This window comes from Capra hircus, chromosome 3 (genome assembly GCF_001704415.2).
Source record: "Capra hircus breed San Clemente chromosome 3, ASM170441v1, whole genome shotgun sequence".
Taxonomy (NCBI): domain Eukaryota; kingdom Metazoa; phylum Chordata; class Mammalia; order Artiodactyla; family Bovidae; genus Capra; species Capra hircus.
Window position 1 is genome coordinate 5,275,507 of NC_030810.1, and position 12,407 is coordinate 5,287,913.

At 49.5% G+C, this 12,407-nt stretch overlaps 1 protein-coding gene across 9 annotated transcripts in view; it reads right to left on the bottom strand.

Moving 5' to 3' along the window:
* AGAP1 (ArfGAP with GTPase domain, ankyrin repeat and PH domain 1) overlaps positions 1 to 12,407 on the bottom strand; it is a 571,803-nt gene that overhangs the window by 115,178 nt on the left and 444,218 nt on the right. For all 9 annotated transcript variants that reach the window (XM_018040856.1, XM_018040848.1, XM_018040840.1 and 6 more), the window contains one exon: positions 6,739 to 6,900. In XM_018040856.1, coding sequence (XP_017896345.1) covers positions 6,739 to 6,900 — 162 coding nt within the window. The remainder of the gene's footprint in view (positions 1 to 6,738; positions 6,901 to 12,407) is intronic.

The window sequence follows — 12,407 nt, forward strand, 5'->3', positions numbered from 1 at the left end:
GACCATCCATGCCCTTCTTACATATTCTGCCTGAAATCATAGGTATAGTCCCTGGGGCATATCTTTTTAAAATATATATATTTACTTATTTTCTTTTGTTGTGATGCACGTTGATCACACGAGCTCAGTGGCTGCAGTGAGTGGGCTTAGTACCTCCTCGGCATGTGGGACTCTGGTTCCCGGTTTCCTGACCAGGGATTGAACCGGCATCCCCTGCACTGGAAAGTGAACTCTCAACCACTGGGCCACAAGGGAAGTCCCCTTGGTGTGTGTCTTATTCCCATACTAGGGCACTGAGTGCCTTGGGGTGAGAGAGGAACTGATTTTTATTTGTCTTGTTTCCCACTGAGCCAAGCACACAGAGCTTCCTCTGTGCTTGTTGTACGATATTTGATGAGAGAATGAAATGATTCACAACTTCAGGTTGTCCTTGGAAAGAACGGAGGAAGACTAAGTCTCATCTGACCTCTGCAAACTGGAGTTAATGAAATTTGTAACCATGCTGGAGGCCTCACTTGAGATGGCTTAGTGGGTACAGCTGCGATGGGCAACTCATTGTGATGTTTCCCCTACCGAGCAATATTTCAGTATTCATCCACGATCAGCCATGCAATGGGTCTAAAAAAACCCAGAATGAACAACCAAGGGATGGAGATGAGAAGGATAAAATAAATTCCCTTCTGAGACCTTTAGAACAAAGCACCAAGAACCCAAGGGGACAAAAATAATAAATTAAAAAAATCAAGCAAAAAGAAAACAATAACAAAATGCCAAGAAACAAACAAAAACCCCAACAACAACAAGATTTCCGAGTCCTCTCTTGTATAGTAAGGTTGGGTAAATCCAGACTGGTCCTGCATTTTTAAAGAAACATCTTTGCTCTACCACCTCTGAATTTGATGATCCATATGAAAGTCAGGGTCTTTACATGGAATCTGAGAAATATCAAGGAAGCCACTCTGCCTGCCCCACTCCTAGATTTAAAAGCCGCTCCACACACCTCAAAGACTTGCTTTTTGCCTGGTGGAAAGAGCTTGAGGCAGAGAATCAAGAGACAGTTCTGTCACCTACCAGCAACCTGACCCTGGACAAGAAAGCCACTTAACCTCTCTCTACTTCTGCCTTTTCACTGGGGAAACAGGGAAATTAACACCCGATGCAAACTTGCATGAATGTTACCAAACGAACAAGCACTACCCGATTCGGGACTGCGGAACCGGGGCTGCAGAGACGACCGGCACAGTTTCAGCCATGACAACCTCTCTCCTGGACCCTGTATGAGAAGAATACCCAGAACGGACGGCAGTTCCAAGGCAACGGCAAAAGATGGCAAGTCATTAATGATCTGCAAAATCCCCACTGCCCACGGGATTTCCAGGCACACGCCCTTCAACTTGACTCTGGCCATGAGCCCAGGGCCCCTGGGGCTCGCATCCTTCCAGAACCTAGGTTCTGCTATGGGGGCCCAACCAGTGCTAGACTTGCCATAGGGGGACCTGGAACCTTGCCGCTCAGGGCAGCCCCAGCTCTGACAAAGTTTTCCTTTTAATATCTTAACCAAAATCCGCTTCTGCAAAGGTTCCACCCACTAGCCCCAGTGAACTCCGTCAGGGCCACCCAGGACGCGCTGGGACTGTCTTTCCGTGATTTGAACACAGGACGCCCTCATGCCCCTCGTGCTGGCTCACCACCCTCTTTCCCCATATCTGAGTTTATGTTTCTTTTTTTATAAAAACTTTTAATTTTATATTGGGGTATAGCCAATTCACAGTGTTGTGATAGTTTCAGATGGACAGCCATACATCATATATACACATATATCCATTCTCCCCAAGCTCCTCTCCCATCCAGGAAGCCACACAGCATGAAGCAGCTAGGTCCCCAGTAGTTATCCGTCTTAAATGAAGCAGTGTGTACAAGTCCATCCCAAACTCCCTAACTATGAATTCACTTTGGTTGGTCTGTAATCACCATAGAGTTTAGCCCCCAGATCCGAACCTACCCATTTTGTTAAATATAACTAATAATTCTGAGCAAGTCAAATTCAATTTAAAACCGAGACTATCACTGATATTTCAATCCCGTTGTTCCCGATGGTCTATGAAATAAGAATACAAGTACTATTCATGATGTAGAAGGTTTTTTTTTTTTTTTTTTTAAAGCTAAATGCCGCCTTCACATTTTTCATGGGAAGCCTGCAGGCTGCTGGTTTCTGAGAAGCTTACCCTCAAAGTTATACTCAGCAGTGAAGTGCCCCATTGCTGACATTCTTCACGAATGGTCTAGTTTTCCCAGGTAAAGGCATCACAAAGGTGTTTTTATCATTACAGATGGGGCCACGGAACTGGAAAATGCTCACGTATTTTTAGAGAGTGTGTGTATGGAAAGAACAGACCCTCACCTGCAGGAGCCTCCAGGTAGGCAGTGGGGGGGCTGATGCCCGGTGATGCAGAGGGTGTGGGGAACATGCACCAGGTCCTCCCAAGGTCAGCACCACGGCGCTCAGCCCTCGCCCGCCCAAAGACACAGCTCAACTCTCAGTGCTGGGGACACCTAGACACACACCCGCCTTTCCAGGGCACTTCTGCCTTAGACGACGTGCAATGCCACCCACACTAGCTCATACCTCACAGTTCTTCCACACTCAGCCCCCTCCCAACCCCAGAAGGGGCTGGACTACTCTGATATTGACTCTCCCTATGGGCCTCCCAGGTGGTGCAGTGGAAAAGGATCCACCTGCAGAGGGCAGAGATTCAAGTTCAATCCCTGGGTCAGTCAGGAGGAGGGCATGGCAACCCACTCCAGTACCCTTGACAGGAGAATTCCATGGAGCCTGGCAGGCTGCAGTCTGGGGGGTCACAGAGTTGGACACCCCTGAGCAACTGAGCACGTACGAGGGCTGGGTTATATTTGAACCCAGTGACCACGCTGGAACTCAAAATATTCAGGAAGGAACTCTCTGGTCACAGTTGCTACTCCCATAATTTACGAGATTCAATCCATTCATTTTAAACTGTAAATACAGGAAGATGACCGCCGTTCTAGTTAATTTAGGTTACACCGTTTTCAACTATTCTGTGTAGACCTGTTCTTCTGCAGGAAAGAACCTCTGTAATCGAGTCTGATGAGGGCCAGGGCAGCGAGGAAGTCAGGGAAGAAGATCGTTATGGCACCAAGGGCTCCCACGTGGACAGAGAGTTTCTGGAATTTCAGGCAATGTAAATATTTGATGAAGGCACACTTTTAGTCTTTACTTTCTGAACAAAGACACCACAAAGGTAAGAAATGTCCAGCGACAGAAACTTGGTGCTCAGTTGAGAGCCTAGGCAGAGAGTGGGGCTCCCTCATGGGCTTGGCGGGGGATGGTTCAGACGCGCACACGTGGAGCTCCGACCCCTCCCTCGGCAGGGCTCAGGCCAGGCCCTTGAGGGTCACAGGGGACAGAGACTTCCGGTCCACTGCACCGATGTTAGATCAGGGGCCAGATGTGCCCAGGGGCGTGTAAGAGGCACTAGGAAAGGCATGAGCACGCACGGCTTCTGCTAGCTCGTCCCCGCCTGCCCCCCCCCGCCCTTGGAGGCAGGCCTGGGTGGCAGCCAGCCTGGGTAGCTCGACGCCTTTGGTGTCTCATCGGGTTTGGTCAGGGAGGTGGCGGCAGGGGACCAGAGGCAACGGGGACAGGGAGGCCAGGGGCTTCTCCAGGGCCCCTCACCCTCTGGGGTCACCAGGTGGCAAGTGTCCTTCTGCTGAAGGACACATCCCCGGATGGAGGTCTTCCCCAGACGCCTCCCTCTGGGCCTTATAACCAGCTCCTCCTTTCCCTATTACCCACTGGGGGCCCACACCACCCCTATAGCTCTTCCCACACCCTGCCCCACACGTCTACAGACAGTCCCTGTGGAAAATTCCCATCAATGACCCAGCTGACGGTGCCATGTTTTCCCCAAAACCCAGAGTGAAACAGCTGACTCAGTGGAAGTGAAAGTTTCTTATTCTCTATAGAGATTTGAGTCTAGTCATCTGATCCAATGGGGCGTCTCAAAAACTACACGATTCATCCACTCTATGGACATCATCTAGAGAACTTTTTACTATCTGCAGTTGCAACTGTTCAGCGTGAGGTCAAGCCAAAGAGAATATACTGGCAATAACAAGTCACAACGCTTGCAGGAAAGAGAAATATAAATACTTTTAGTGATTAAAATTAAACAATCCTCTAAAAATATACAACTAGCTTTCATTTTAAGAAGGCTTAGCTTTGATGGTTCCCACAATACACTTTGATTAATAGTTATTAAGAAAATTTTAAAAATTGTGCATCATTGTGAATCTAAAATTATTTCAGTTGAATGATGCATTCTGACTTCAAAGATGTTAAAATGTGAAAAAAAAAAAAAAAAAGAATAATATGCCTTGGATATAGCCTGTCTCCCCAAAATGACTCATTTATAGTTGGGAAGGTAACTTTTCCTAGGGAAAAAATGATCCGTTTTCTTTTGACAGAGAACTTGTCTTATTTTCTAGTGGAAAGATGTCACAGATATAGCATCATGGGGATGGTCCTCTTAACTACAAAGTGAGGCACGGTGTCCTTTCTAGTCATTAGCACTGAACTTCTGAACACACATCAACCGACACCCATCAAACATGCCTGAGATGCTGTTGTGATTTCTAATTTGGGTGCTTCTGAACCTGTCTTTCTGTTGGTGTCACCACCTCGGCAGGAAGGCTCTTAATGAAAGGGTCCATGGTTGGCTGGGGGCTTAGGATCTGACTCAGCCTCGTCACAGGCTATTGCTCAGAGCCCATGGCACCGCCCCAGTAACGCAGGAAGTGGAAGATGGAAGCATTTCAGGCATCCGACAAGCCCACTATCACTTCTCGAACTTTCTGCGAACCCACTGGATGACGAAGATGCTGATTTGAGCCGGCAGCCCAATTAAACGCGCAACCACTACTAATTTACTTTCAGGCTGTATCTTTTTCACACAGTGTTCACTATGCCAGGAGGTGGGTGGAATGATTAGCAGGGATGAAATGTGTGTAATGAAGTGATAGGTGGACTTGATAATCAGCTTCTACCAAGTGGTACCTTTTAAAAAAAGTCATTAGTTGGAAACCCACGTGACAAACACAGTAAGATGTTTATCTGTGAAATGGGCCTGAGACCTTCCCCTGAGGCAAATCTTACTCTTCCCCTGGGCCCGTGGGGCACCTGCTCCCCACTTGGCCGGTGGCCACGCATCTTCGTGACTTTACCCCAGTCCTCTTGTAGCGGGTGGGGTGTGTGGCCACCCATTTGTGGCTGGGGGCTTTCTGCTGAAGTTTTTGGAAGGCGCTGCATCAATGCTCAGCATCTGTGGGCGATTTATTTTCCAATGGGAAGGCCAGCGGTCTCTGAGTGGGTGTTTTGATCCACAATCATTATTTTTCACCACTGCTGATATAACAGAATCATCCTCATTTATCATAACAGGAGAAAATCAGTTTTTACGGGCTAAACTTGTTAGCAGGAAGCTATGGGAGGCAAAATGGTAAGATAGGCACTGAAAAAGGACTTCTAGACTCTTTCCTGGCACCGTGAGAGCCCCAGCAAGCTCCCTGACACTCTGAACCTCGGTCTCCTCATTATAAATGAAAATGCCGTGAACTCACAGAATTACGGTAAATGACACAGCACTTGTACTGTAAACTCTGCTCCTGCCTTGCTAACAAATGCATCATGGGCTTATCTCATTTAAGCTTATCTTCAGATATTAGGAAGGAACAGGCACTTTCTTTCACACTCAGACTTGCAGTTTGAACAGTCAAGAGAGTATTTCCAAAAAAGTGCAGCAGAGATGGAGAAAGAAAAGGATGTAAGTTACAAAGGTTGTTTCCGGCACACATGGAATCCTTGTTGAAACCAGATTCATCTACTCTCACTGGTCTCACCAATCATTATTCATGTTACACAACAATGTTCTCACATTTGAACTTTCCTTGGAAGCATCTCTTTAACTTGCTTATTACAGTGTATTAATCTCACCTCCCACCACGCCCGTGTGCCTGTGTGTGCATGTCCACCTCCACTCACACACCAAGGAATTAAGAAAACGTAACTCCATCAGAAGGAGCCACTTCTGAAAGATCACGTGGGCCCAGCCCTGAGCAAAAAACCTGACTTCAACAAGTCAGAGGAGAATCAAGACAGGACGGTGCCCACGGAAATACTAATGCAGCTCACGAAACAACAAGAGTGATGGGCATTAATAGAGGAGGCGGTTATCATCAGAAGAAGCTGAAAGCCAGGATCGGAGTGGCTGTCTTAACTCGAGCTGAGTCTAGCTGGGATCAGGGGAGACTCCTACATCGGAGGCTGGTCTTTTTTTGGAGGAAGACAACGGGGCACAGCTTGGCTGGAGCAGACACACAAACCCAGCTTGTAGAGGTTGGGCAAGACCAAACCACCTGCCCGGGTGAATGGGGGACTGGGCCACCAGTGTCACCATGGACCCAGCGGCAGCCGTCAGGAGGTAAGAGCTGATGTGGTCGGGCAGTCTGGAGGATCAGTGGGAAGAGAGAGGGCCCATAGCACCACCTTGTAAACAGAAAGCACACGCATTGACCTGCATCCCCGAGCGTTTGAGGTTCAGAGGACAAACAATGCGACAAATGGGAGGAGTGAGAATCACTTTTCAGGAGCGTGACCTCTGCCCCCGACAGTCTTCGGAAGTTGGGGTGGGGTGGGGGCCTTACCGTCAGCGGTGCCGGAGAGGCCGTCGGCCTTGAAGTTGCTCGTGCTCTTCTTCCTCCGATGCCTCTTTCTGTTGGCGTGAGGGGAGGGGGGCGGGTCGAGCTTGGGGCTGGCGGTGCTGGAAATGCTGGGGCTCGAGCACAGGGGGTCACCCAGCCCCGTGTCTGCCGCCGGACCGGAAAAGGAAAAGAGCGCAGAGGTCAGCACGGAGAAACCAGACTCTGCCAAGGACCACAGCAACGTTCTTCCAGTTACCAAGCCCTGGAAACAGTCTCCGAACCAGGGGCTCAGAGGTCAGGGTGCCCCGTGCCTGAACACGCCACCTGCCATTCCAAACCAGGAGCCCCTTTCGGCCTCTTCTTTTTGCTCAGGAGAATTGAAAGTCCTCTTTTTTTTTTTTTTTTTAAGACCAGTGCTTCTCCAACTTTATTACTTAAAATTTTTTTTTATTGGAGTAGAGTTGATTTGAAACGTTGCTTTAGTTCCAGGTGTACAGGAAACTGCGTCAGTGACGCGTATCCATATGCCCACTCTTTTTTAAGATTCTTTTCCCATATAGGTCATTACAGTCTGTTGAGTAGAGTTTCCTGTGTGACACAGTGGGTTCTTAATTACTATTTTATATACAGTCACATGTATATGTCAGCCCCAACCCGTTCTCCTTCTCCCCCGGTTGCCATAAGTTTGTTTTCTACATCTGAGATTCCATTTCTATCTTGTAGATAAGTTTGGTTGAACCGCCCCCCTTTTTTTTTTTAAAGATTCCACATATGAGTGATATCGTATCACATTCGTCTTTATCTGATTTATAAAGTTCTCTATTTTGCATGTTTGGAGTTCTGGAAAAGGAAAGTGGGGGGGGTTACTTGTTCATTTTTCTCTTCTCACAAATAATTTGATCTATTAGGAATGAAAGACATGCTCAGGAATACATAGCAGAGTGTCATCGCAAATGGGGTTGAGCCGTGTGTGCGCTCACACACAAGATACAGGTATGTCTGATTCTCTGTCTCCTTCCCTCAAGACTTTGTAGGACCAAACGCCAGTTGATTACTTGTGAGCTGCTGCATGCCACCTCCCTGTCTCACCAATGTCCAGCAACAGTGCTTAGAAGTCCACGGTAGACCCGGCAATTTTAGACTCACTGAACCTACTTAACAAAATGGTAAAACCAGTGTACTGGAAGTGAAACTCTCAACTAACGATGACTAACTTTACTTTATCAGAGAGAAGAACACAACTCCCTCAAAAGACCTGAAATGAACATGCAATTCAGCAGAATAAACAAGTTCACTGAGAAAAGGGATGAAGGAACACCATCCAGATACCTCCAAGCTCCTAAGAATTCATCATTTCATGACACAGCATCTTTGTTAACTCAAAAGACAGAACCTTCTGTGCAATGAATGAATAAATATTTATTCATCCAAAGAATGTTCTTTTGAGCACTTACTGTTCTTTTGAGTCACTTTTCTAGATGTCTGGGATGCACTGCTGAGAATAACAAAGGTCCCTGTCTAAGTGGCATTGGGACAGCCGCGGGGTCACAGCCTAGACTTCGTCACAAGGTGGTGAAAGGGGAAAGGAGCTCATGGTAAGTGGACATTATAGAGGTGGTGACGGGGTGGGGGTACAGAGAGGGTCTTGATGAGAAGGCAACCCGTGGGCCAATGATTAAAGATGGTGAAGACATGAGAATTCACATGCATACCTCAGGGAGGAGGAAATCACCAGAACCTGGCCCTAAGACCAGGTGTGCATGCTGTCCCAGAACCACAGAGGGGAGAGTGGCCAGGGCCGGTGAGGACGGGAGACTCAGACAGGGTGTTAGCAGAGAGGAAGGGGCTCAGACACTGCCTAGGACCCGGCGTTTACTCTGGGGAGCTGCTGCAGGGTTTTGAACAGAAGGATGACCTGATTTTGAATACACAGATACTTGAGGGTCTCCCTGGTGCTTCAGTAGTAAAGAAGCCTCCTGCCAAGGCAGGAGAGACGGGCTCTATTCCTGATCTGGGGAGACCCCACCTGCCGCGGGACAACAAAGCCCGTGGGCCAAATCGATGAGCCTGTGCTCCAGAGCCCAGGGCCACAGCTGCTGAAGCCCGTGGGCCGAACCGATGAGCCTGTGCTCCAGAGCCCGGGGCCACAGCTGCTGAAGCCTGTGGGCCGAGCGCTTGTGCTTCACAACAACAGAAGCCACTGAAGTGAGGAGCCCATGCCTGGCGACCAGAGCCGAGTCCCTGCTCGCCACAACTAGAGAAAAGCCTCTGCAGCAACGAAGACCCAGCACAGCCAAAAATAAATAAGCAACATTTTTATAAAGAGATACTGGAAATCTGAATTTAAAATACTTTTATTTTCTGAACCCCTGGAACATTTTAGCATGTATTAAGAAATATTAAAAAAAAAAAAAAAAAAGCTTAGTATCTTTTAAGCTCTACAGCCAGCTCCAGGAATGCCCTAGGAAGCAACTTCCTGACGTCCTAAGACCAGCAGCACCTTTCCCATCCCTACACGGTCAGGAGGGTCAACCTTCTTCCCATCCCCTGCGGAGCCAAGGCCGCTGGGAGCCTGTCCTGGGAGGGGTGTAAGAGTCAACCCACAGCTCCTTCCTGCAGAAGAACCTGCCTCCAGGAGACTGGAACTCTAGGTTGACTCTCTATCCACATGGTCATTTCTTCATTTTCTCTCCAACTTGCTGCCTGCTCTCCACCAAAGGCACACTCACCCTGGGTCTGGCTCCTGCCCTATAGACCCCGCTCCCCTCCAGGTGCAGGGAGTATGGCTAACTGCAGGAGGGCTCCTCTCTCGCTAGCTTTTCACATTTTCAGTGGTCCCAGTCTTCTAAATACAAATCTTTTAAAAATAGCACTTCTAATACACATACGTTTTGAAAATACTAGATCCCACTGTAAATAAAATACCCCACTGTACGTAAGACTGTACATAGACATCAAAGGGAAAAAAAAAGGTTAGTCTAGTTAATGTTGTTGTTTAGTCGCTAAGTCGTGTCCGACTCTTTGCGACCCCATGGCCTGAAGCCCACCAGGCTCCTGTGTCCGTAGGATTTCCCAGGCAAGAACACTGGAGTGGGTTGCCATTTCCTCCTCCAGGGGCTCTTCCTGACCCAGGGATTGAGGCCTCATCTCTTGAATTGGCAGGTGGATTCTTTACCACTGAGCCACCCGGGAAGCCCCCAGTCTAGTTAATACTTGTGCACAATTTCAGACAGTTTGGAAGCTGCCTGATACTGCTGAGGTGTCCAGGGACCCCAGGGTCACTAGCTGATCCTAAAGCAATCCTTTTACATGTTAGTCAGTGCTCAAGCCTTACGATGAATATATTTGTCATTTCAAATATTTTCTGCCCAGGTTTCAAAACTCTTCATGCTCTGACCGTATCCTCTCTGACTCTGGAGTGTTAAGAACCCACTGTGTGCCAGGTTGGGTGACAGGCCATGGGGAGACTGGTCCCAGTGAGCATCCCCACACTCTAGTCACGGAGGCAGATGGGGGGTGCAGGCTAAGACCGCTGCCCTCTGCTGCAGCAGGACAGGTGTTTTATTACTTCCCTCTGTCCCTTGGCACCAAGTTCGAAAGCATCAATTCTTTGGCACTCAACCTTCTTTATGGTCCAACATCCATACATGTCTGGACTAGAGAGTGAAAACCCCTGTCCCCATGGAGTGACTTCTAATGACCGAGAGGATGTCTGTCTGGCCTCTTGCTTGATACCTCCAGGAAAGACTATATCTCCTGGGAAATAGGAGTTTGAAGAGGGGGAATCAGATCTATGGCAGAAACACCAAGATTCCCTGGAGAAGGAAATGGCAACCCACTCCAATACTCTTGCCTAGAAAATTCCATGGATGGAAGAGCTTGGTGGGCTACAGTCCCTAGGGTCACAAAGAGTCGGACACGACTGAGCGTCTTCACTCACTTTGAATCCTATGTAAACAGAAGTGCCACCTACACGCAGAGAGAAGTAAGGTGGGGAGCCATCTACACGTCCACAGTCACTGAGGCAAGGGGGCTCCGTGGCCTCCCTTGAGGAACACGAACGTGGCTCCAGGAGGAGCCACCAGGACCCAGAGTGTGAGTGACAGAGACAAAGGAACCACGGAGCCAGGGAAGGGGCCAGGAGTGGGTTTGGCGTGGGGACGGTGAAGGGCAGAACGGAAAAACACGGGTCCTGATCTGGGCCCCGCAGGAAGGGAGGGAGGCGGGAGGTGAGCTTTCAGAATAACTCAGGGCTGTCAGCTAGCAATAGAAACACTGATCACAATGACGAAACCAGAAAGCAGGACCAGCTGTTTGTGAGCCCCAGCAATCCCGTCTCAGACAACGAGGGGCAAGGATAAAGGAAGTGATGTGTACCCGTTGCTCGGAAACCGAGAAGCATTTCCCATCTACCGTCTGGCTTGCTGCTCACAGGACCAAGGCCCAGCCACGAGCGCCATTGCCAAAGTCTAGAGACTGCAGGCAACGCTGGAGCCTCATCTCTTCTCCCTGCCCGGTCAGTGCTCAATGCTGGCCCAAGCCCTGCACATGTGATCCCAAGTCTCTCTCTGGAGGAAGGACAGATAACCATGATGTGGCCAGGTGTCCACAGCAGGTGAGCTAAGCGGGAGTTGGGCACAGAAGTCCCTGGGAAAACCAGGTGCTCCAGGCTGGGGTCCGTGGGGGCAGGCACAGCTCCGCGGTGGACAGCTGGGCAAAGCCAGGCAGCTCCCCAGGAATGAAGGGTCCTGCCAGGAACTGTGTGTCAGGGCCAGGCGGGCTGACTGCAGCAGCAGGAGCACCCACTACGCGAGGGGCCGGCGTCTGTGGCCCCGAGGATGGGGTTGGGGTGGCGAGCTGTGACAGAGGCCGAGCAGGGGCAGGCTGGGTCATGGTCAGGGAGGCCTGGAGCAGAGAGGGTCCCCAGCAGCCCTGACCATTCTCCAGGCTGGGTGCCACGTCAAGGATGCTCTGGTTTCTAGTGACCTGGGTTCCATGTCTGGGTGCTGGTATCTGAATGCCCGGCTCCTAGATACTGAGAACTCCCTTTCAAGAGGAGGTGTTTAAACAGTCCCCTGGTTTAAAATACGACCCATCAAAACACACTGGGCTTCTGTGCTGCGCTTTTCCATCTCCGATGACTCCTCTTGTCTGACAAAGTATCCCTCAACCTGAAAAGCCTCTGACGGCCCAGCCCCAGACCCTGAAAATGCCCCTGCAGAACACAGTCCGCTCCTCCTGAGAACAAAAAACGCATCTTGTTTTGTGTCAATTAGTGGACACCGGACAGATGGCCCTGTCGATGCCCTTAAATGCGAGAGGGGGCGAGGCAGAAGGCAGAAAAGGGGAGACGGGAAGAAAAGAAAGCCACAGCAAATTAGAAAGGGGAGCGCCTCATTATGCCCCCTCTCACCCGGCTTTGATGGAGGGACCCGGAGTTCCCGAGACACGGCGCTGAGCCGGGATGGGCTGGTCCTCTGCCATCCCGTGCACTCAATGCTGGCCATTAGTTCTTCCCAATCGGGCATCAATGTTCAACCCACACCCCAAAAAATACATAATATGAGCAATAATGATAACAATCTGCAGGCTCTCGAGCTTCGGTACGTGAAGTATGAGTCAAAGAAGCAGCTTCACTTTTCACTCGGAGAGCTGACAAGCATGACTAGAGG